We start from the raw sequence: 23,788 nt of genomic DNA, 5'->3' as shown, positions 1-23,788 counted from the left end.
AGAGACTCTCCTACATCTGGATGAGCTCCCTCGGACAAGCACAGCCTGTGCAAGCTCCCCGTCTGTATACCTCAGCCATGACAGGGGGGGTAATAAGATTCCTGTGTGGCACATCCTCTGCTTGGCTTCCCTGCTGAGGATGTGCCGTGCAGGATAGAACCGGCATCAGACCAGCAGCTTCAACATCCTTCAGTTAGGGCTAGACCATACGGACAGCTGTCATTTGGCATCCAACCCACGTTTGGGTCTTTGGCTGGGTTCAAGCTGGTGACTTGGGTCCCACCTGTATCAGGGGATTTTACTGAGAGCTGGCCCCAGTGCAAGCCCTGACCCTGTGCTGGGAGGACGTGTTCATGCTCGGCTGCCTGGATGCGAGTGCTGTCCCAAGCCCTCCATGGGATATGAAGCAGGAACCTTTCTGCAGCAGCAATGGAGGCCAGGATATCTCCAGTGTGAGCTAGTCACTCAAAGGCTCCCGTTCTGGTAAGTAACATATCTAGGGAGCAATTTACCTCCTCCTAAAGCACATGTCTAAAACAGGACAGGAGTCATGCCTTCAACGCAGTGAAGGGAAAGGGAGCCTAGTATCTGTAGACATCTAAAGTTACATGAGTCACACCCCTGTGGTTTCTGCACCACTCTCAGGCCAAATTTCTCACAGCTGTTTCTGCTCCAACCCATAATCTACTCTTCTCCAGGCCCTGAGCAACCTCTTAAGCTGTTTAATTCCTCTGCACATTAAGGGCTCCTAAGCAAGCTCTAAGGACAACAGCCACGTTCAGCACTGGCCAACACAATTCTGAGGTTCAAGGCTTCCTCATGAAGAATGAAGAGTTAAAAAAGCCTACCCCATTGATTCTGCCTTCCTTTTGAATAATTTTAAAGCAATGGGACTTTATCTTACATCCCAGACCCTTCTATACTAGGAACTTTGGTGGGATTTTTGGCAGTGGTCAAGTTTGCTGGTTTCTTCTCTTTATAAAATAGAAGTTATCTCTTGTCTCAGTCAGGGAAGGGGAAGTCAGAGATGATGGAGCATTCCTGTTCTTGAAAGGGCCCCATCCTGACAGCGTGGACATGGTGAACCAGTGTGTCAGTCAGACATCCCTGCCCCAGCTCCTTATTTAGATCCAGCCTGTAGTAGCTTGACTGTAAATCAGTCAGGCTCAGTGGACACCCAGGTGTGACAGCACCTAGAAAAGAGAGCCCAGGAACCGCACCTGTATTTTCTGATATTGTAGCATCATGGAGAACTCTAAATATGAGACTCAAAACTCAAAGCAGAAGGATTTTATTCCTGGCTTTGCCATTGTCAGCTGATCTGAGCAAGTCACTATCCCTCTCTATGTGTCAGGTTTCCCATCTGCAAAGTGGGGATAACACGGACATGCTCCGAGATCTACAGATGAGAGCAAGGTAGAATTGCTGCACATTCACAGCAATCTTACACTGGAACAGCAACCAGCGTTGTGAAAAATCCCACAGAAAATGCATAAAGCATCAAAGCAAAGTCTCTGCGTTGTGATCTGCCAACCTGATATGCATTTTTCACTTTAAAATATTTGCCCAAATTTGAGTAGGGCAACTAGAAATGGAACTCGGGTCACCTGGACTTCCAGTCGTGACCAACTTTCTGTCTTACCTCCTTGAAGTACAACTTTAAGTAGAACATCCCAAGTTAAAACTCTGTTCTTAGGAAAAGTATCATGTACTATTGGTGAGATCTTAGTTCTGAGTTCTGGAAGATACTTACGAAAATAGGCACAAAGCTCATTTTCTAGTGCCGTACATTAAGGGCAGAGCTGACAGAGCAGGAGAAGGTCTTTGGTTGCAGAGTGAACGCACGTGGGACAGCTTAGGTTTGCCATCTTAACTGGAATTTAAGGAAACGATTAGCTAGAAAGTCAGAGAGCCATGTCTGTGTGCCTGCTGCATAGTGTCACAACAGTGATGTTGGAGGACTCAAATAACAATGATACTTTGCATTTAAATAGCACATTCTGCCTAAAGATTTCAAAATGCTCCACAAAGATGGAAACACCTTATCTCTGTTTTACTGCAAGGAAACCAAGAGCCAGGGAGAGAGAAAGTAACTCAAGGTCATACAGAGAGTGAGGGAAAGACCTAAGAAATGAACCAAGGCATTCCAGCTCCCAGCTCTTAATTTGATCATTAGGCAGTCGGCAAAATTCAGACCCGTTGTGGTGAAAACAGCTGCGCGAGTTGTACCAGTGGAATTTGGTGTATCCTCTCCAAGTAAACAGGCACATGAATGCCTTGGAGCCCTGGCACATCACATCTTTGCTCACACTACACCTTGCTACTGCATGTCTGGAAGCAGCCGCTGCATACCATGACCTGTTTCAAGCCAAATCCCTATTTTCTTAGCTATGTGTTCCCACTGAAGTGGGCACAATATACAACAGTTGGCAGGATTTAGCCCCTAGTCTAAGAGTTCTCTCACAGCATCATTATAAATTTTGCAGGAGATGATACAACACAAACCTTGTGGTTGTCAGGATCAATAATTTATATTTTTGGGGCACCACCTCCTCAGCCCCGCTTCCTCAATCCCAAAGTCCCCAGCAATCTTAGCTCAGAAGGGAATGTGACTCAGGCCTTCAACTGAAGGGCTAGCATCTGCAAACCCTGAAGACTGGATGTGGCCGTGGTTTTATCACTGGCCACCAGCTGCCTCTAGAGCTCTTGCCTCCTCCCCAGTGATTCAGCAAATCTTCTTCCAGGAGAAAAACAAGCAAGCAAGTGAACAAATCACAATGTCAAATTACAAAGATGAGCGGGGAGAAACTGCGGCTCAAAGCAGGGAGATAAAAGCTGATGAAGTCACCCCATCCGAGGGCTGAAAGGCCTGACAAAGACTTGTTTTACGAGGAAGGGCAATAGTAATGTGAAAAATAAGGCTGTAATTTGGAGTCTTTACACCATGAAACATTGCTAACAATAAAAGAGAACACAACATGGAAGGAAATGAAGCCTATTCTGCCCTCTGCTACCTGGGCATTGCACAGGGTGGATAGGGATTTTCACGGGTGTAGCTGAGCTGAATAGTCCATTCTGGTTTACACTGGAACAAAGTTCCACCAAGCAAACTACTTCCAGAAGGAGTTTCTGCTCTCCATAACTGAGATTTTCAATAGTTTGGAAGCCCGTTATCAGGCATTTTGAACATCGCTGTTGCTGAAAAAGTTTCTGTGTCCTTTGGCATCTAAGGCATGGCAGAGAGCAGTTAGAAATAACATTTTAACTTCTGATGGTTTTGGCCACTGTATCATATTTATATATTATAGCCCTTCTCCATAAACATTTTGTTTCCTGCTACACCTGAGGTGGAACACGGTATCAGCTTAACAGCTCATGGTACGTGGTCTATAGAATAGAAAGTAAAGAAGAAGCTTCAGCCAGACTTTAGCTAGGACAAAGTATTTCCCCTAATGGTATTCAGCCTAGACACTTCAGTCAGAGCCCAGTCTTCTGAAAACGCCATGAAATCCTAACAAAAATAAGAGTGTTTGCAATTTATGGAGAGCTCATATCATGTTTGTGAAATCTCTCAGCCCAGTGGGTCCTCTGATATCTGTGAGGCAGAGATACAGCCTTCCACTAGATTAAATGCAACACAAAAAATAAGCACAAAAGGAAGAAGAGCTTAGAAACTGTGTGTACACACATCATGTATGGATAAATTGAAGCTGACTTTGGTCTCGTATTGCTTTTACATTCTACCTCACTAACCAGCACAGAGATCAATGTTTTGACACTAAAGTATGGCTAAGCAGGACTGACTTACCTTGCTGTGGGTTTGTATATTCTCTGTGAACATTTATGTATTCACCTCACCAACAACTTACAGCTCACAAAACCTCCTTGCCCCCTCTCCGAGGGAGCAGGGGTTCGGTGTACGTACTTACTGCACCAACTGCTCTTCCCTAGCAAACACAAAGGAAGCAACCACAGCACAAACCAGGGGACCTCCTCGCAAGCTCACCCAGGGAGTTAATGCCATCTAAACCCTGTGTGAATGATGCCAGGGCGGTCTCCTTTTAAAGCATTTCCCTACGCGGTGCTGGCACCTGCTCTCACAGGTTTGGGGGTTTCCTCTCAAGTCTAACAATAATCAGGTGTGCTCTTAGAGCTCGAGTGGCAGAGCCAAGGGAATTACAGTTTTTAAGCTGAAAATGCGGTACTGCTGCACCCTACAGGCTGAAAACAGCGAATCTATAATTCTTGGGTTTTAATCACGATTTCTAAGCCAGGCTCATCGCTTTGGGGAGGAAGGCTGGCTCACGGCTCCTGGGTATTTGGGGCTGGCGGTTCTGCTTCTGCCCCATCCCGGAGCTCTCACGGAATGAACGCACCCATTGCCCTCCCTGCTGGGACGAGCAGGAGGAACAGCAGCGGCTGTAACGCTGACACACAAACACCCCCCTCCAGACACACCAAAAACCCTGCCTGAAGGACCCCATGGCGGTGGGGCGAGCGGGGCTCAGCTGTGCTGGAGCTGTCCCGCAGGCCCCGGCCGTGCGCGGGGTACCCCCGGGAAAGGGGGAGCTCAGGGATGGCGGGAAGTTGGTTGCGTGGGGTGGAGATGGGATGGAGACCTTCACGTGTTTAAACTGCTGCCCTGTTCTGTTCAGTCCCTCTTGATTTGGCACAACAGAGGCAGGCACGCTTGAGAAACTGCCTGGCAGCAGACACCTCAGCAAAAGTCCGCTGGAGGACTTGCCGGGTGAGGGGAGCTGCTGAAGACGACTGCCTCCCCCAGCACGCTCCGCGCAGCGTGGGATGCAGTGAGCCGGGCTGGCTGCCTGCTTCCCGGCGGCTGGAGCCGAGGGGGGAGCGTGCAGGAGTCGATGCCATATGTTCCTGTGACCGCACTCACCGGACCTGTTCCCTCCTGGCCCCGGCTTGGTTTTGCCAGAAGAACAATCTGTGAGATCTCCCACAAGAAACATCTTTCATTTTCTCACTGTAGTCCTTCATCGGCACTTTAAAAAAACAAAACAAATGACTTCTTTAACTGCATTTCCATCTTGCCTTGTCCCTGCACCCTGCTGAGCTGCAGTAACTACAGCAGAGCAAGCGCAGAGGGTGAAGCCTTTTGTGCTGCAAACACATTGCATACAAGTCAGTAGCCACCTGCCTGAGGGTGTTCTCTCAGACAGTACAGGGGACCTCTGTCATTGTGCAACTGGCTGGAGCTTTGCAGGGTTTGTTTTTTAAATGCAGGTTTTCTTTCCTCAATGGTGTCCCAATGGTCTCTTATGGTACCAGTGTGTGATTCCAAAATCCATAGGGAGGAGGGGCCGAAGGTAAACCAGCGCAGTGCTCACATGGCTGAGTCCCTTCTCTTCTGAAATCTGGAGCGCAGACTTCCATTTTCACGTGGTCCCGTGAAGGCCCCGAGTCCGTGTGTGCCACAGGCAGAAAGCAAACCCCATCCTTTCCCCCTTTCTTAGGGAGGGATACAACAATCCCCAGGTGTCTGGTGAGAACCTGATTGGCCTCAGCAGGGCCCGTCGCCCGCACAACGCTATCTTTGTGAACTTTGATGATGAAGAAATCCCAACTAAACCCCTGGATGCTGCCGTACAGACCTGGAAGAAAGTGTGCACCAATCCTGTGGATATAATATGGAAGAAGAGATGAGAGAGGTACGTGCCTTATTCCTGAGCTGGGCTGAGCACTATAGTGTGGCATGCAGACCTCGCCGAAAATTGTTGTGGTTGTAACTACTGCTGGCTTCTCTGAAGGTTTTGTGATTGTGTTTCCTGTTTAACCTTGTTAAGAGTGATATGGGACTGCGTAATTAGGCCAGGAACCCGAACCCAGGCCTTTGGTTTCCACTCCAGTTTGATATCAGCTGTCCTTTGTGCCCTTAGCAAAATACATATTTGTTTTTTCTGTTCTCTAATCTATCAAACGAGAAGGGCTGTACTGGCGTATTCTGCCAGGGGTTAAGGAATATTTGGTGTCCCAAACAGCTGCAGCTCCCCTTGAAATGATGGATGGGATAAAAATTTACCAAGGTATGACAATGTCATGTCAGGAAAGTGAGTGAGCAGCACATACCTGAAATGCCACCAGGGCTCTGAAATTGTCTTCCTTAGAGTTGCCCGTGTTCTGAAAATGAATTTGCAATTTGTCTTCTGCAGAGCTCTCCAGCCCCTTTGGAGAGTAGACTGGCTGCTGGACAGACACTGTCTGTTTTTCGGAGGATAACGATGGGCAAATCCGAAGTCTGACTGATATAACAAGTCTCAGTAGACGCCACTGAGACCGCTGCGTTCAGTTCCATGGTTGTTTCTGTTTTACTTTAGCTCTTTGAAGTCCGTCCTGTCTGGTCTCGGCATGCAGTAAAAGCCAATGTCCACCTGGACAAGCTGAAACTTCTGTCGCCATATTTGGCCTATTACATGGTAAGGCTGCACATCTGCCCTTGTGCCCGTCTGAGGCTGCTAGGAGGCAGAGCCAGGGAGCATCAGCTGGGTGTTCCTGGTTCTCTGCATCTTGTGCAGGACGCTAGGCCTCAGACCCTGGGACATAGGGTTCCCTTGCTCTCATTTTGCAGAGGGCAAGTTGAGCGAAAGGACTTTCTGAGGTCATCTAAGCCATTACCATCACATCACATCTCCCTCTTTGCAGGTGAAAGGGTTTTGTTGATCTGATAGCTCTCCTCGCTTGCTAAAGTCACCATACCCAAGGATCAGCCAGCCTTCACACCCCAGTCCAGCACCTCTGTTTCAGAGCTAGGGATATTCTGCAGGGTGCTCGCCCTCAGTTCATTATTGGTTTTCTTTTTTCACCTCTAGGTTACGCCCCTAACGATATGCCCGTGAAAGCAAAACGCAGCACGTATAACTACAGTCTGCCCATCACTGTCAAGAAGCCAGGTATGCTGTGCCAGCAGAAGGGCTTTCTTTTGTTAAACAAGCAGTGAAGATGGCAAAGAGCAGCTGGCATATGAGTCTGGAGAGGATGAGGATGATGAAGAGGAGGAGGAGGAAGAGGACTTCAAGCTTTCTGATGGGAGTGAAAATGAAGACATTCTGGACTACATGTGAACTCGTTGAGCAGTCTGGCTGCTGCTGGACAGAATCGTCTCTGCTCTTGTTCCTTGAGTGCTGAGGGTTCAGCCACCAGGCCCAGGATGTGGGAAAGCAGAACTTAATATGATTTCAGCCTCCTGCACTTGTGTGAAGCTTCTCAAGGCTTCAGCATTTTTTTATGTTCTCTGGAGTTTTGTTAGGCTGAGATATTTCCTTAGGTTTGGCCTCCAGCCCACAAAAGCAACATCTGCAGGGCTCTCACACAGTGCCGCCAGTCTACCTCAACCATGTTTTGGCCTCAGTCTACTGAAGGACAAGTGCGTAGAGGCCCCCCTGGTTTACCTTAGAGTCAAGACGGGTCATGGCATTGACACACAGCTGCACTCCTAGCTATATATATGTACGCCTCCATTTGGGGACTGTCTCAGGTGTACGCTCACCATGGCTCGCTGGGAGATCCTGTGCTTTGCCTTGTGCTCCTACCTCGGGGTAGCATGGGCTGCAACTGTAAGTACCAAGGCATTTCTTATGGCTTTGCAAGACATTTTGCCTGTTCCTGTCTGATTGAGCAAACTCCTGCTACATCTGGTCTGGAGCCCATGAAAGAGGGCCTGCAGACCGTGACAGCCAAGGCAGGGTGTTTTCCTGCCCTAAACATGGCAAAGGCTCTCACCAACATTTTTCCAACAGTTCCTGCACAGTTCTTTGTCAGTTCTGGCCTGGTTTACATCTTAAGGCTGAAGGTCCTCACCTTCTGCCATTTATCTTTGGGAGCGCAGGGGAATTGCTGCTGCCTGTCTGCTCCAAAGGGCAGCCTGGAGGGCATCTGCATGGGCACATCTCCAGCGGCAGCTACCTGTGGGCTTTCCACAAGGGTCCAAAGGGGTGGCTGGGGAAGGTGGGCTGTGAGTGGGTCCATCTGGGGGACTGGGCAGGGCAAGGTGTGGGTGCTGGCAACAGGGGAAGCTAGAAGCATGAAGGACTGTGCAATGGATTTTCTCTTCTCTATGGTACCACATGTAGCTGGGTGTGGTGCACACCGAGGGCGGTTTTGTGGAAGGCGAGAGTAAAAAACTGGGACTCTTTGGGGACTACATCGACATCTTCAGAGGCATCCCCTTTGCTGCCCCTCCAAAGACTCTGGAAGACCCCCAACCTCATCCTGGCTGGGATGGTAAGATCCAGCTTTTGAATGCCTTTGGTTTGGGGTTTTATTTTTGCTTCTCTCTCTTTAGTCTGTTATTGACAAGCCAAAGATGTTGTTGCCTGCTTTTACCTACTGAGCAGTGCCAAGAAAAAGCTCTTAGTCTCCTGGCGGGTATGAGAGTCTGTGTCTAAATGTTCCTAAGCAATTCAGGTAACCCCATGAAGTAACAAAACCTAAGCATGGCACCTGCATCTCCCCTCGCCATGCCTCAGCTGTCCAGAGCTAGTTCACATGGGAAAGGGTCCCACTTTGTCACTCCCTCGGACCAGTGGCAGTAGCTGGGGAAGCTTTGCTGCCTCTGCACTGGACTCACAGAGGAGAGGATGGATGGACAGACAGCTTGCAACCAAAGGATGGAGTTGATGCCTCTAACTAGGACCTGCTGTCTTCCCTCTCTCCTCTCAGGAACACTGCAGGCAAAAAAATTCAAGAATCGCTGCATGCAGATGACGCTTATACAAACTGATGTCCGCGGGAGTGAGGACTGTCTCTATCTGAACATCTGGATTCCTCAAGGGAGGAGACAGGGTATGTGCTTGGCAGAGACCTGGGGAGGAGATTCTCAGTTGCCTTTTGTGGACAAATTGCTCTGGAGCATCTCTCGGCAGCTCTGTTCCCATAGTGGGCAACTTGCAGGAGCACTGATTTTCAGAGGGAAAGGTGGGAGTCGTGTCAGCCAATGTCCCTCAGCTGCAGCCTGTTGGGAGTTTCAGCCCCTTCTACAGAGCATGGACTTTCTTGGCCATAGGCTCTTGCAAAGCATCATGTCTGTTCACGTCCAGGTGGAGCGCAGCTCAGCGTGTGGGTATGGGGATGGATGGGCAGCACCTTCTAGCTATGTTGTGGCTCACACTGCTTTTCTTCCTCATCTCCCAGTCTCTACCAACATGCCAGTGATGATCTGGATCTACGGCGGCGCCTTCATTGTAGGAGGGAGCCAGGGAGCCAACTTCCTTAATAACTACCTCTACGATGGCGAGGAGATCGCCGTGCGGGGCAACGTGATCGTGGTGACCATCAACTACCGCTTGGGGCCCCTGGGCTTCCTGAGCACCGGAGATGCAAACTTGCCAGGTACCATAGCTGCTCCCTCTTCAGGGGACTGTCACAGGTCCCCAGCTTATCAGCTTTGCTGTGCTCAATGGTGGGTGCTCTCTGTTGCTCAGGGAACTACGGGCTGAAGGACCAGCACATGGCTATTGCCTGGGTGAAGAGGAATATCAAGGCCTTTGGGGGTGACCCAGAAAACATCACCATCTTTGGGGAATCAGCCGGTGCCGCCAGTGTCTCCCTGCAGGTGTGTTGTCCTTGTCAGACCCCACCAGAGCCACTTCTCTTCTCTGTAAATGGGAGAGATGGTCCCCTTGGCATGCTGCTGCTTTCCTCCACACACACCGCCTGATCAACGTCCTCTCCTGCCCGGAGACAGCAATGCTCACCCTCTTCGCTTTGTAGTCACTCTTTCTTCTTCAGTTTCATCAGCCCCACTGCTGCATTTATGTGTCCTTGCTTTTGGGACCTCCAGTGAAATAGCATTTACGTGCCATATCCCCCTACTCTGCTCCTCTTCTCACCATATCATCTTTTAACTTTAACTGCTGAGACTGTTAAACAGCACGAGAGCTGGCAGCTTCCCCGGGCCTGGTGCACAAGCTGTGAGGGGATCGGGCCGGGTCTGGCAGGCGATGGTCTCTTCAGGATTTTGTATCTGAAACCCCTTTGTTTCTATTTTGCACCACAGACGTTGTCCCCAAAGAACAAGGGCCTGTTCAAGAGAGCCATCAGCCAGAGCGGCGTTGGTCTCTGCAGCTGGGCCATCCAGAGGAACCCACTCGCCTGGGCTAAAAAGGTAACGTGCACGTCTTGCTTGAGGGAATGGAAAACAAAGAAAGGGATTCCCTAGAGAAGAGCATAACTAGCAAGGGATTCAGCAGGAGCCATGCTGCCAAACACAGAGCTCTGGAAACATGCTGCTTTGAGATTAAAACTAACCTCTGCCCCCCCTGAAGCCGGTAATAAAGCCTGGCTTCGGAGGGTAATGCTGGGAGGTTTCTCTCTCTCTCCTCCTGCAGCTTGCGGAAAAAGTGGGCTGCCCCACAGACAACACCACTGCCTTGGCCAACTGCCTGCGCGTCTCCGACCCCAAAGCTGTGACGCTGGCCTACCACATGCAGCTGACCAACCTGCCCGGTAAGTCCCCCGGGCCCTGCTGCGGTCCCCCACCCACACAGGGCTCACTGTGCCTTTGACGGGATGCTGGGGCAATTGCCGGGAGTGTTGAAGCAGTGCTCGTGTCCTTCAGAAAGGGGACAACAATGACAGGTCTTGCAGTTGCCCTTCCGCAGGCAGGTGCACATTGCGCTGAATGAATGCTGTTCATCGTGCAATGGCAGGAGTGGAAGAGGAATTATCCAAGGGCTATGCCTTGGCTCCGAAACAGCTGCTTGGGCTTTCTGTTCTGTGAAAGCAGCAAGAGCAATTCCAGAACACAGCTTACAAACAAAAAAATAATTGACCACAACCCTGCTATTTTCATTTGAGTCGCTGGGTGGAGTGTAGGGCTCTCACAGCAGTTAGGGAATGCTTCTGCTCTTGCTGCCTCTGAGAATTTCTTTCCCCAGAAGGCTCTCCTCCGCTTGCTCTCCTCCTCTTGCTCTCCTCATGCTCCTAGTAAATAGCCCCAGTATTTAGCCTTGCTCAGGACAGAGAGTGGCCAAGCCACTGCTGTGCAGCTGCACTGGCTGGAGCCGGCTGTCCTGGCAATGAGTGAGCACAGCCAGATGGGGTGGGGAGAACTTCTGCTCTTCCCTACCTTTGGCTGCGCTTTTTGGGAAGGGGCTGGGGGAAGGAGGAGAGGAATTGTTGATGTTACCTGCTGGTACTTGGCTGGCAGGTCTTTTGTTCCTCTCCCCCACCTACAGGCATGAGGCTTACTGAACGTGATCCTGTGGTCACACTGAAGTCACCACCCAAGCTGTCATTCACCTCAGCCTATTCCTTCCACAGCTCCTTGAGCCACGGGATATGCCAGGCCACACTTCTGTCTTTTCTCAGCTCCTAACAGACTCTGGTTTTGTCTCCTGCTGCAGCTCCCCTAGTTCTCACAATTGTCCTTGCTCCTGTCGTCGATGGAGACTTCCTCCCAGACATGCCAGAGAAGCTCTTTGCCAACACTGCTGACATTGACTACATTGCTGGGGTCAACAACATGGATGGACACATCTTTGCTGGCATTGATTTACCTGTTATCAACCGCCCATTTGTGAAAATCACTGCGTAAGTGAAGGATGCTCTTAAAACCCTTAACAGGAGGAACCTTATCTTTAACGTAGCCCCCAAACTCCAAGGACTTAGACCTGGGTGGACAGGAGACTACCTTCAAAACAGGATGTTGGTCCAAGCCAGGGTGCCTAGGGCATATGTTGCCAAGTCCAGAGCCTTCAAGAGAAAGGACCAGCTAGTGGGGAAGCCTTCCTATATACCTTTAAGGTGTTTCTGAACTCAGCACCAGTGATTGATAGGCTTGGCAGCCCTGAGGCTCTCTGTCCAGAGCAGGTACATGCCAGACATGCTGGGCACCTGCCCTGTAAGACTCCCCTTTGCAGACAAAAGGAGCCTGTGGCCAATTTGGCCCCAAGCTGTTCTGCTGAGAAAGCTGGGAAGCACATGCCCGCCATCTAAGACCTGGAATGAAATCACTGGCTTTTACTCCACCAAACTGTTGCTAACCACAGGGTTGGATGTGAATGTCAACGGGAGCTGGGATCCATTTCCATGAGCCCTGCCCCGCTTGAAACTGCCAGTCCGTAATTAGTTGATACTACTTGTCTTTTCAGGGACGAGGTCTATAATTTGATCAAAGGACTTACCGTGGACAGAGGTGAGCCTGGAGCCAATGCGACATACAATCTCTACACGCAAGCGTGGGGCGACAACCCAGACCAGGAGGTCATGAAGAAGACAGTGGTGGAACTGGCTACTGACTACATCTTCCTTGTTCCCACACAGTGGGCACTGAATCTGCATGTGCAGAATGCCCGGTGAGCAGCTCAGCCCTGGCAGGAGCCCAAAGCCTGCCTGTGGGCCGAAACGCTGCATTTCCAGCACAGGGGGCTGAGGAGCAAGTTAAGAGGGCTGAACGTGAAGGAGGCAGGCTTTTTGGTACTGAGTACACACACATGGTTCGTACAAACACTATTTCTCTAATGCTGCAAGGGAGTCATGCTAGGAACTTGTTTTGAATTCCCATTGAAACAAGTTTTTGCTTCTTAAAAACAGCAGACTTCATCCTGGCAATGTTTGATGCCATGAGACGTGGCAGTTGGATGATATGAGGGTTAGGGTGAGAATCAGAAATGGGAGATAAAAATTACCAGATAGAAGGATGTTTTCTCCTGAGAGCGCCTCTTAGATGCATGTGAGCATCTTCCAAGGCTGAATCTCTGGCTCTGCCGGTATCTGGAGCGTGGTTATGAATCCGCACCCTTTTCTCTGCTCTCCACTTGCAGCTGCTTAGCAAGTCTATTTTATTTCTCCAGGAATGCCAAGACATACAACTACGTGTTCTCCCAGCCATCCCGAATGCCCTTCTACCCAAGCTGGGTAGGGGCAGACCATGCTGATGACCTGCAGTACGTGTTTGGGAAACCCTTTGCCACCCCCCTGGGCTATCTGCCCAAGCACAGGACTGTCTCAGGTGCCATGATTGCTTACTGGACCAATTTTGCCAGGACAGGGTGAGTGATTCCGGTTCCACATTTGGGGCTTGCTGCAGCACTTCAACCTGCTGCTTTTGCCTATTAACTTCTCAGGAGCAATTCCCAAAAGCAGGGTGTCCTCTGTGTGTACTTCTGTTGTGGGCCTGGCTCTGTGTCTCCCAGTGGTGGAGTTTTCTCTGGGTCCTCCTCATCCAGAGAACACCTGGGGACAGCAGAAGCATTTTCAGAACTTGTGAACTCTGCTTAAACTTAATGACGAGGTTTGTTTCCGAATCCTGATGTTCAGACAGGAGTCAAGTCCCTGTCTGCAGCCTGGGACGATGCTAGCGGGGACCAAGGGAGGAGACTGCAGGTCAGCAAGTTGCTCCTAGCAGGCAGAATTGCTTTTGCTTGTCCCAATGTCACACTCTCTCTTTGCACTCACTCAAAGCCTCACTTGAGCAGGCGGGGTCCCTGCCAAACACCACAAACCTTGCTGCATCCACAAGCTGCCCTGGTGAAACTGAACTTCTATGTCTCCTTTTTCCCCAGTGATCCCAACAAAGGGCATTCAGAGGTGCCCGTTAACTGGCCGCCCTACACCACTGAAGGCGGTTACTACCTGGACATCAACAGCAACATAAACCAGGACTCTGTGAAGCAGAATCTGAAACTCCGGTACGTGAACTTCTGGAACTCGGTCTATCGGAGTCTGCCGCAAGTTGCCAACATCTCCCTGACCGAGGAACTGCTGTGAAGCTATGAAAAAACACCTTTTAAAGATAGGCCAAATTCATTAAATGCTTGCTTTTAACTGAGCAATTCTGACTTCTCCGTGTCTTTGCCGTGACGGGATTTTCTCCGTAACATTAAGGTCGGGCAGCAAGTGACACCCAGTCCCCGAGCAAAGCGTGTTCCCCTGGCCCATGGGACAGCAACGTCCCGGGGAAGCCGCTGACAGCGGGGAGCGGCGGCTCGGCCAGCTCTGCCAGCCGCTTGGCTGGAGGTTTGCTTTGCCTTGTTGCCTGCGTGACCCCCGGCAGGACAGGCCCAATCCCGACCTGTCCTCTGGATGTCCCCGCGTTAGCGTCAACACCCACGCTAATAACAAACAGCTCGTAGATAATTAGAGTTGTAATATACGCATGCAAGCCAGCTGGTGAACCGTTGCCGTACGTGCACAGAAATCAGCTCAGGAACTCGAAGGGGAAAACAAACCCGGGGGAGGCCATTCCGCACTGGTTCCTGGGCACAAGTCCCTGCTTGGCAGAGGCCAGGCTGGGCTGGGGAGCTCCAGCTCGGAGCCCGGGCTGGAAGGGGAGCGCGAGTGCCCGCCGGCCTCCACCCCCGCACCCACGCCGAGCCCCGGGCCCCGGGCCCGGCCAGGCTCCGCGCCGCCGCCCTAGGAACCATCGTGCGGCGGAACCCTTGTGCCGCGGCCCGCGGGGCGGGGGGGGGGGACGTCTGGCGGGAGGGACCGCGGCGGGGGAGCGATGGCGGCGGGGAGGCAGTGGGGGGAGCGGGGCTCGGCCGTGCTGGAGCTGCCCCGCACGCCGCGGTTGGTGTGCGTGGAGTACCCGGGGCTGGTGCGGGACGTCGGGGCCATGCTGCGGACGCTGGGAGGAGAGCAGGGGGTGTCACGGGTGAGGGGGGCCCCGGGAGGGTGCGGGTTACCCGGGCAGAGGGGCTGTGCGGCGGGGGGCCCAGCCCCGGCCCTGGGAGGGGGCTGGAGGCAGGAGGGGACCGGGGCCAGGGGTCTCCCGCTGTGGGAACCCCCCGTCCGGGCCGCTGGGGTCCGGCAGGTCCCCACGCAGGCTCCACGCGTGGTTTTGGGGTGATGCCACTCGCCTGGGCCGCTGCTGGCCAGGAGCGAGGAGCCGGGAGGTGTGGGGCAGGGTGGGAGCGGCTGCGCGTCCCCTCGATGCGCTGCGGTGTTGGTGGCACAGGGGTTCACGTCCCTGAGGTGGTGTGAGGGGAAACGGGGGCGTAAACCCCACGGCAAGAGGGCGTGGAGCCAAATGGAGTCCAGGGGAGATGGGCTGTGCGGGTGCAATGCTGACAGAGACTGTGCCTGCCGTTGCTGACCCAGATCTACGCGGACCCTGCCAAAAGGCTGGAGCTGTATTTCCGCCCCAAGGACCCTTACTGCCATCCCGTATGTGCCAATCGCTTCCCCACCTCCACCATGCTGCTCAAGGTGAAGAGGAGGACCAAGAAGAAAAAGCAATTGGACACTGAAGAACAAATCCAGCCAGAAGTCCAGTTTGAAATGGAAATTCTTGGCACTGTCACCACCGTTTACAAATTTCAAGGTAATAACACTTGGATTTGTGTCCACATGGCTTAAGGACGAGTAGGTTTGATGGGAGAGGGAAGTGTTTTCCTCTAAGAATTTAGGACTGGAAGGGCAATCAAGTCTCCTGTTGTTACAGCCTCCTTGCTATATAAACCTTTGCATAAAATTATCAGACTTCTGCTCCAGAAAGTTGAGTGTTGTGAGAAATCTTGTGATATTCACAATGAAGTTCACAATGTTTTACCTTTTGTTTCTCACAGGAATGTCTGATTTCCAGTACCTGGCGATGCACTCCGGTCCTGATGGCAAACAAACCTCTATGTATGACAAAGTCCTCATGCTCAAACCAGAGAAGGAAGAATTTTTCAATAGAGAATTACCTCTCTACATCCCGCCACCAATTTTCTCACGTCTGGACACTCCCGTTGACTATTTTTATCGGCCAGATATACAACACCGGTTAGTGCCTTTTCTTGTAATGTAGTAAATAGCTGTGTTGGTTCTTGAATGGACAGGTAGTGAAACATTTTGCTGGTTTGATATATACTTCTAACAGACAAGTCCTCAAGTTAAGATTTCCTTTTTCATCACTTGAAGATGCCTCCAATCCATTGTGATTTCAGTGTTGTTATAGGATCTGTGCTCTTGAAGCATCAGAGCAGCACTACATACATCGTACATGTATTTCACCTGTTTAAACTGCTGCCCTGTTCTGTTCAGTCCCTCTTGATTTGGCACAACAGAGGCAGGCACGCTTGAGAAACTGCCTGGCAGCAGACACCTCAGCAAAAGTCCGCTGGAGGACTTGCCGGGTGAGGGGAGCTGCTGAAGACGACTGCCTCCCCCAGCACGCTCCGCGCAGCGTGGGATGCAGTGAGCCGGGCTGGCTGCCTGCTTCCCGGCGGCTGGAGCCGAGGGGGGAGCGTGCAGGAGTCGATGCCATATGTTCCTGTGACCGCGCTCACCGGACCTGTTCCCTCCTGGCCCCGGCTTGGTTTTGCCAGAAGAACAATCTGTGAGATCTCCCACAAGAAACATCTTTCATTTTCTCACTGTAGTCCTTCATCGGCACTTTAAAAAAACAAAACAAACGACTTCTTTAACTGCATTTCCATCTTGCCTTGTCCCTGCACCCTGCTGAGCTGCAGTAACTACAGCAGAGCAAGCGCAGAGGGTGAAGCCTTTTGTGCTGCAAACACATTGCATACAAGTCAGTAGCCACCTGCCTGAGGGTGTTCTCTCAGACAGTACAGGGGACCTCTGTCATTGTGCAACTGGCTGGAGCTTTGCAGGGTTTGTTTTTTAAATGCAGGTTTTCTTTCCTCAATGGTGTCCCAATGGTCTCTTATGGTACCAGTGTGTGATTCCAAAATCCCTAGGGAGGAGGGGCCGAAGGTAAACCAGCGCATTGCTCACATGGCTGAGTCCCTTCTCTTCTGAAATCTGGAGCGCAGACTTCCATTTTCACGTGGTCCCGTGAAGGCCCCGAGTCCGTGTGTGCCACAGGCAGAAAGCAAACCCCATCCTTTCCCCCTTTCTTAGGGAGGGATACAACAATCCCCAGGTGTCTGGTGAGAACCTGATTGGCCTCAGCAGGGCCCGTCGCCCGCACAACGCTATCTTTGTGAACTTTGATGATGAAGAAATCCCAACTAAACCCCTGGATGCTGCCGTACAGACCTGGAAGAAAGTGTGCACCAATCCTGTGGATAAAAAGGTGGAGGAAGAGCTGAGAAAGGTACGTGCCATATTCCCGACTTGAGCACTGTACTGCTGCATGCTGTGTAGGAAAAACCTGCATGCAACCATTTTCTTTGACTTCCCCAAAAAGTCTTGGTGATTGTAACTGACTGATACAGCAGATATCAGTAGATGCTGCTGACACTGCTGCTTTCAGTTCAATTACGCCAGTCAAGATTTGAATCTGGCTTTGCAGCCAACTCACGTTAAGTTCCTTTTTGCACCACTAGTTCTTGCATTACCATTCTGATAGCTCATACTAAGGGCCAAAGGCCCCGATACAGAAGAAAGTCCACTTGGAAAGCTGAACTGCCTTTAGTAACCCACTTCCCACTGTTTTCATGCTTGTTTCTGTATTATTTTAGCTCTTTGAAGTCCGTCCTGTCTGGTCTCGGAATGCAGTAAAAGCCAATATCAGTGTCCACCCGGACAAGCTGAAACTTCTGTTGCCGTACTTGGCCTATTACATGGTAAGGCTGCACATCTGCTAGGAGGCAGAGCGAGGGGGCATCAGCTGGGCGTTCCTGGTTCTTTACAGTTACCGAGGTCCCACCACTGAGTACCTGAGCTTAACATTATGTAAAGAGAAAGAGGGAAGGAAAGCTTTGTTTTTGAACAGAAGTTAAAACCATGGAGGATTCAGTAACTGTTCACTCCATTGGTTCTAATCAGCTTTGCAGTTCAGTCAGACACTCAAATTGACTGTCCATCTGGCAATGACAGCAGAATTTTTCCAAACAAATACTTTGTGGTGACCTTGCAGGTTGGTTTGTAAAAGCACACAAACATTTGGGCTCTGATGCATCGATTGCCCAAGTTTCAGGATATAAATACTGGTGTGGCAAGTGAGGAAGAAGCTGGTAAAAGAAATATTTTTGGGGCCACAAGAGTAAATATGAGAATTTTCTAAGAAACTCCGCAACACTGTGCTGTTTTTTTGTAATCATCTTCCCCCATGTGTGTTTATGCAGTTAACAGGTCCTTGGAGAAGCTTATGGGTTAGGTTTGGGTATGACCCCAGAAAACACCCTGAAGCAAAGATTTATCAAGTACTGGACTTCCGAATTCGCTGTGGAATGAAATATGGTAAAAGGGCCCAAACCACAGAGACGCTCTCTCTGCTTTCTGGTTAATCCTGGTAGTACTTTTCTTTTTACTTGTTTTTCAAACTCTTTTGCTATATTTCTGCTCTGATGAAGATGACACCTTTTGAGGTCATTGCTTACAGTAGTTCCTCTATAAACTCCTTTAATACTTTATTTCATAGTATGCACTATGTCCTTCCTCATTTGGCACATTCCAAACCCAGTGGACAGCTGGCTGACTTTCCTCCTCCATGTGTTCAAAGCCCAAGTGGATGTAGCAGACCGTCTTCCCTCTCGCTCAGGGGAGGCACTGAGCAGTAGATTCTGTTCCTTACGTAGTAGCTTTTCCTCAAGGACCTCAACGTCTTGTGCAGGACGCTAGGCCTCAGACCCTGGGACATAGGGTTCCCTTGCTCTGATTTTGCAGAGGGCAAGTTGAGCGAAAGGACTTTCTGAGGTCATCTAAGCCATTACCATCACATCACATCTCCCTCTTTGCAGGTGAAAGGGTTTTGTTGATCTGATAGCTCTCCTCGCTTGCTAAAGTCACCATACCCAAGGATCAGCCAGCCTTCACACCCCAGTCCAGCACCTCTGTTTCAGAGCTAGGGATATTCTGCAGGGTGCTCGCCCTCAGTTCATTATTGGTTTTCTTTTTTCATCTCTAGGTTACGCCCCTAACGATATGCCCGTGAAAGCAAAACGCAGCACGTATAACTACAGTCTGCCCATCACTGTCAAGAAGCCAGGTATGCTGTGCCAGCAGAAGGGCTGCCTGGCTCTTCGGTTTCTTTGTTTACCCCATCCTACTCACAGGTCTTGAAGGGTCTTTCCGTGTTCCAGCTGAGCCAAAATTGGAGCTTTATTTCTGGTTGGAACATGGTGCTGCTGTTAAAGCCAGCAGAAGAGTCTCCTGCTGGGAAGCGTGAGAGTCCTGGATGCACGTCTGGCTGAGCCACAGTATCTGTTAGCAGACAGAAGGGACTTTTGCAAACAACACTGTGGGAATTCAGCATTCACTCCTGTTCAGTGATGGTGCAGAGTAAGGGGAGAGTTGTTCTCTCTTCTTTGTCAAGGGAGAGTAGAAAAGAACAAATGCGCTGTGGAAAAAGCCGCCAAACTCACCACTTTTCCTGTGAGTGTCCAGTAGTGTCTCTGAAGAACGAGCAACACATGCTCAGTTGCTAGGTTGGTCTGGTTTTTGCTGACCAGCAAAGCTGAATCAATATAGAGAAGCGACAGTACAATGCCACAGAGTGAAAGATGTCCCTAATTAGGACTCTCTTATTTTTTGTCTTTCAGTAAGTCACACAGTCAGCGTACATGATCTGAAACAGGGGCTTGGTACGTCTGGTGCATCCGCTGCAAAAAATCCTGCCTCCAGCAGGTATAAACTGAAGGTAAGTGTTACTCTCTCTTACCAGAATCTTTAAATAGCTTAGTGAAAGAGGGGTGTTTCCTGTTTTGCCAATCGAGGGCAGTTGTGAGTTGATGTCCTCAGGTTTACCTGGGAAGCTGCTAATTGTACGTATTGCTACAGAACTTCACCTGCTGGGCACTGAATGTATTTCTTACATGCTGCGAGATGGGGTTGGTACTCTCGGCCCTAGTCTTAGATGTGGTGAGCATTTTGTTTCAATTGATAAGATTGGAACTTTATAGACAGTGAAGTGCAAAAAATGACCATGTGTTTATCAGGTCATCCTGCAGAAGCCAGCAGGGCAAAATAAATATTTAAACAGGAGTCTTTTATTCTTCCCTTTTTGCTAGAATGAAACCTATGATCTGCTGTTAGGCAGTAACAGGCTGCAGATAGAGCTGCAGTTTGAAGAGATGAAGTGCGTTCTCAGCACAACTGTGCTGTTGTGACTATGGCTGCAGTGAAATCTTGCTGCATTCCTCATTCAGCTCTTATCTTTTGCCATATGCAGATCTATGCCTTGGAACTGACTTGTGTTGGAAGTGCCTTGTTCTTGAATCAGCCCATCGGAAATACTTCTCAGTTATGCTAGAGTTGTCCTGTTACACCATGAAATGCACATTAATCCTTTTCTTCTTTCCTCCTCTTAGGAATCCATCTACATTTTCCGAGAAGGAGCCTTACCCCCTTATCGGCAGATGTTCTACCAGCTCTGTGACTTGAATGTGGAAAGGTACCGCACACTGGCAGCTGAGTCTGCTGTTGGAGCTAGATTTCAAAGCCTAGTGTTTATATCCAGTCCGTTCCCCTCTCTCTCTCCTTGACCAGAAACTTAAGAGGTATTTAGCTTCTGAATAAAAATAGAACAGACTTTTCGCACGTGAACTTCCTTTCCCATGCGACAATTATGTGAATAACCAAATATGCTAGTCCAACTCAATGAAGTAAAATGGAAGCGAGACATAGCCTGTCTCATTTGAAGCGTACATCTGAATGTAGAAGGCTAACGTTTCCTTCCCTTTTGCTGATTTTTAGCCTACAGAAAATCATCCGTCGGAATGATGGCACAGAGTCAGAATGCACAGAGCGGGATGGGTGGTGCCTTCCAAAGACTAGTGATGATCTGCGAGATAGCATGTCTCTGATGATAAAGCAGATAATCAGATCCACAAGACCCGGTAAGGACGCTTCTGAACATCAAAGCGTTTTACTACCTTACTGCCTACTACTACAGCGTATTACTACCTTCCTGATGGCGGTGAGACGTTGTGGGCTGAATAAGGATGTTGCAGTCAGCACTGGGGCAGCAGCGTTCCTGTATTTGCCTCCTCCTCGGTGCTACATCTGGTGTTCTTTGCGTTCTGGCTCACTACAGTGTGTGAGCTGAGGCTGTTGTCCTGCAGCGTGAACGTGGGTTGGAATTAGGAATGACTGGGAGTAAAGGCTTTCTGTTTCATCTTCCCAGTATCACAGCCTTCAGGTTTTAAATGTCTTTGCCCAGTGATAATCAAGATCTTACTCTTACTGATGTATCTGTTGGTGGCGTGTTACTTTTTATTGCTGTTATTAATTGAACAAGTGAGGAAATTATTTTTGCATTATGCTGGGCCAAAGCAGTATCCCAGTGGATGAGGCGAGAATCAGCTAGGAGAGGAGGCACAGCACTGCAGAACTGCTGCTGTTCTGCTGGCGTTCCTGGAGTATGAAAGCAGATTGCTTTGGGCTTGATCAAATTCTGTTAAGATGTGCAATGTCAGCTGTGCCCCTCTGGCTTCTGCCTTCCTCTCCCTGGTTTTATGAACTCTACTGCAAATGTCCCCGGGTTTCACCAAGCGAGGCATCACAGTGTCTTTCTTTCTTTCTTCCCAATTAAGCTCTTTTCTCAAGTACAACAAGCAGTGAAGATGGCAAAGAGCAGCTGGCATATGAGTCTGGAGAGGATGAGGATGATGAAGAGGAGGAGGAAGAGGACTTCAAGCCTTCTGATGGGAGTGAAAATGAAATGGAGACAGAAATTCTGGACTATGTGTGAACTCAGCAAACAGTTTGGCTGCTGCTGGACGGAATCATCTCTGCTCTTGTTCCCTGAGTGCTGAGGGTTCAGCCACCAGGCCCAGGATGTGGGAAAGCAGAACTTACGTTTAGATGCCGACGTTCTCTCTGCACCGACGACTTGCAGTGCCTGCTGATCGGCGTCATTCTGGATGTTTGGGAGCCCGTGCCTACATTTTCCTAATTGCTGGCTAATAAGCCCTCAAGCAAGCTCAACAAACTCCCAAGAGTGAGCCCAGAACCCAAACCAGCTGGTAATACACCAGAAAGGAGGAGAAGCTGCATTCCCACATCTCTCCTTGTGTGGAAAGTGCACCTCGGCCGAGTTGGTGGCCATGTGGAAAACAGAAAAGGTGCCTGAGGAGGTGCTGGGGGAGCACTCCAGCGCCACTGGAGTCCCTAAGGCAGGTGCTACCCTTCTGCTTGTCTAAGGGGAATGAAAATATTGTGCCATGACTTCAGCATTGAGCCTCGCTGGTGATCTTGGAAATAAAGCCAGCAGGAAAACACGCTTTCTGGCAGTGAATAATTCCCCTCTGCGGGATGTAGTGTACGTTGTCCTGACTAGCTGGTGCACTTCTCAATTCCATTTTGACTTCCCCGGTAGTTAGCAAGGATGGAAGGAAGCAGGCAATGGGGCAGAGCTTCAGGTCCACAGAGCTTGGCCACTCATTAGTCTGCCGTTGCCGGCTGGATTGTTACCACCCAGTCACAGAAATTAAGGATCTGCTGGTATTTTCTAAGTCTTGTGCACTCCCCGGTGTGTTAGGAGTGCAAGGTTTCTCGTTCGTGGCCGATAATATGCTCTAATGCATGGTTTAATATGATTTCAGCCTCCTGCACTTGTGTGAGGCTTCTCAAGGCATTTTTTATGTTCTCTGGAGCTTTGTTAAGGCTGAGAGATTTCCTGAGGTTTGGCTTCCCAAAAAGAAGCCCACAAAAGAAGCCTCTGCAGGGCTGTCATACAGTGACACATAGCTGTGCTCCTGGATACATACGTGTGTGTGTATATTATATATATATACACACACACACACACACACACACACAGACTCTGCATTTGAGGCCTGACTCCTGAGGTTTGCACTCACCATGGCTCGCTGGGAGATCCTGTGCTTTGCCTTGTGCTCCTACCTCGGGGCAGCGCAGGCTGCAACCCTAAGTACAGAGGCATTTCTTATGGCTTTAAGACTTTGTGAGGGGGCTGTGTGTCGATCTGTCTGTCCGGGGGCACCTCCGGCCAGGGTACGGTGTAGGTCCTGGCAACGTGGGAATCCAGAGACACGAGGGGCTGTGCCACAGACTTACCCTTCTCAGTGCAACAGGAAACTAAGAAAAAAGGAGAGATGCGCTGGACATACCTCTGCCAGGTAAGAAGACGTGCTCGGGTATTACAGGCACCAAGAATAAACACTCTTAGAAACGCTAGGAAAAACACCTGAAGCCAAGCTTGCTACCAGCAGGAGGCCCAAGGCCAAAGCAGCCAGAAATCACCTGTGCCAGATTTCATTTATTTCCCAGCTGTTTTCAAAATTCCTCTGTCTGGGAAGACTGCAGTGATGTGGATGTTTAATTCTGCCTGAGCAGGTAACGGCGTTATCAGCCCTGTCTGGACAATGTGTACTTTCATTTCCAAAAGCTGAGGCTTTAAACTAATCTACGTAGCCAAAGGCACAGAGAAATTCTGGATAGTGCAGCTGTATCATTAATACCCACACTCAGAATCGCCACACCGCCCAAGTAATCTCCACTGATATCTGTGCAATTATAAAATAAAAAATAACCATGCTGGCCGTGCTGGAAAATGAGCCCTTGAGCGCCAAAGGAACGATGCCTCAAACCAAGGCAGACCGCTGTCTCCACACCATAAGGACCAACCATTGCGTTTGCTCTTAAAGTCCTTGCTTATATCAAAAGGAGTAAAACCAGTAAATTGGACATCACATTTATGCAACTGGAAAGTGCGCTGGTCCCAACAACTCACAGGTTCAAATGAATAGGGTTCATTTGAAAATCAGGCACTGGTCCCTCAAAACCAAAAGCCTGTGTCTTAATTCAAGCCCAAAACAAAGCTCAACTCAGCACAATTAACATAAGCTACGAACCACAGGCGCAAGCCTCCTCCACGGTCGGGCCCACTCCTTTTTCTCCAGGAACGTGCTAGCATTTTGGGGAAGGAGGACAGGACAACCCCTGCCTTGGGGGAGAGACATTTGAGCATCAG

At 50.0% G+C, this 23,788-nt stretch overlaps 2 protein-coding genes across 2 annotated transcripts; both read left to right on the top strand.

Moving 5' to 3' along the window:
• The first annotated feature begins 7,428 nt into the window (after window positions 1-7,428).
• Window positions 7,429-13,773, top strand: CEL (carboxyl ester lipase). The gene is made up of 11 exons (XM_082327623.1): window positions 7,429-7,574; window positions 8,091-8,241; window positions 8,680-8,802; window positions 9,151-9,348; window positions 9,441-9,571; window positions 10,016-10,123; window positions 10,347-10,464; window positions 11,364-11,550; window positions 12,111-12,314; window positions 12,813-13,010; window positions 13,524-13,773. The coding sequence occupies exons 1-11, from the start codon at window positions 7,509-7,511 to the stop codon at window positions 13,726-13,728; spliced, it is 1,689 nt and encodes a 562-aa protein (XP_082183749.1). The 5' UTR covers window positions 7,429-7,508; the 3' UTR covers window positions 13,729-13,773.
• Window positions 13,774-14,441: 668 nt separating this feature from the next.
• Window positions 14,442-23,686, top strand: GTF3C5 (general transcription factor IIIC subunit 5). Its single transcript, XM_082327505.1, has 11 exons — window positions 14,442-14,614; window positions 15,061-15,283; window positions 15,528-15,726; window positions 16,810-17,005; window positions 17,373-17,477; window positions 17,979-18,093; window positions 18,761-18,841; window positions 19,395-19,492; window positions 20,163-20,245; window positions 20,548-20,690; window positions 21,387-23,686. The coding sequence occupies exons 1-11, from the start codon at window positions 14,465-14,467 to the stop codon at window positions 21,542-21,544; spliced, it is 1,551 nt and encodes a 516-aa protein (XP_082183631.1). The 5' UTR covers window positions 14,442-14,464; the 3' UTR covers window positions 21,545-23,686.
• Window positions 23,687-23,788: the final 102 nt, after the last annotated feature.

Source organism: Platalea leucorodia (genome assembly GCF_965183815.1).
Source record: "Platalea leucorodia genome assembly, chromosome: 15".
NCBI classification, from domain to species: domain Eukaryota; kingdom Metazoa; phylum Chordata; class Aves; order Pelecaniformes; family Threskiornithidae; genus Platalea; species Platalea leucorodia.
Note: the sequence above shows the minus strand (reverse complement) of the source record. Positions and strands in the feature narration are given on the sequence as shown.

Excerpts from the sequence above, each read along its gene's own strand:
- GTF3C5 (XM_082327505.1), top strand. The coding sequence starts at position 14,465 with ATGGCGGCGGGGAGGCAGTGGGGGGAGCGGGGCTCGGCCGTGCTGGAG. Across the intron at positions 18,094-18,760 it reads TCGCTGTGGAATGAAATATG|GTTACGCCCCTAACGATATG; the intron begins GTAAAAGGGCCC and ends TTTCATCTCTAG. Across the intron at positions 18,842-19,394 it reads CATCACTGTCAAGAAGCCAG|TAAGTCACACAGTCAGCGTA; the intron begins GTATGCTGTGCC and ends TTTGTCTTTCAG.
- CEL (XM_082327623.1), top strand. The coding sequence starts at position 7,509 with ATGGCTCGCTGGGAGATCCTGTGCTTTGCCTTGTGCTCCTACCTCGGG. Across the intron at positions 7,575-8,090 it reads GGGTAGCATGGGCTGCAACT|CTGGGTGTGGTGCACACCGA; the intron begins GTAAGTACCAAG and ends TACCACATGTAG. Across the intron at positions 13,011-13,523 it reads ACCAATTTTGCCAGGACAGG|TGATCCCAACAAAGGGCATT; the intron begins GTGAGTGATTCC and ends CTTTTTCCCCAG.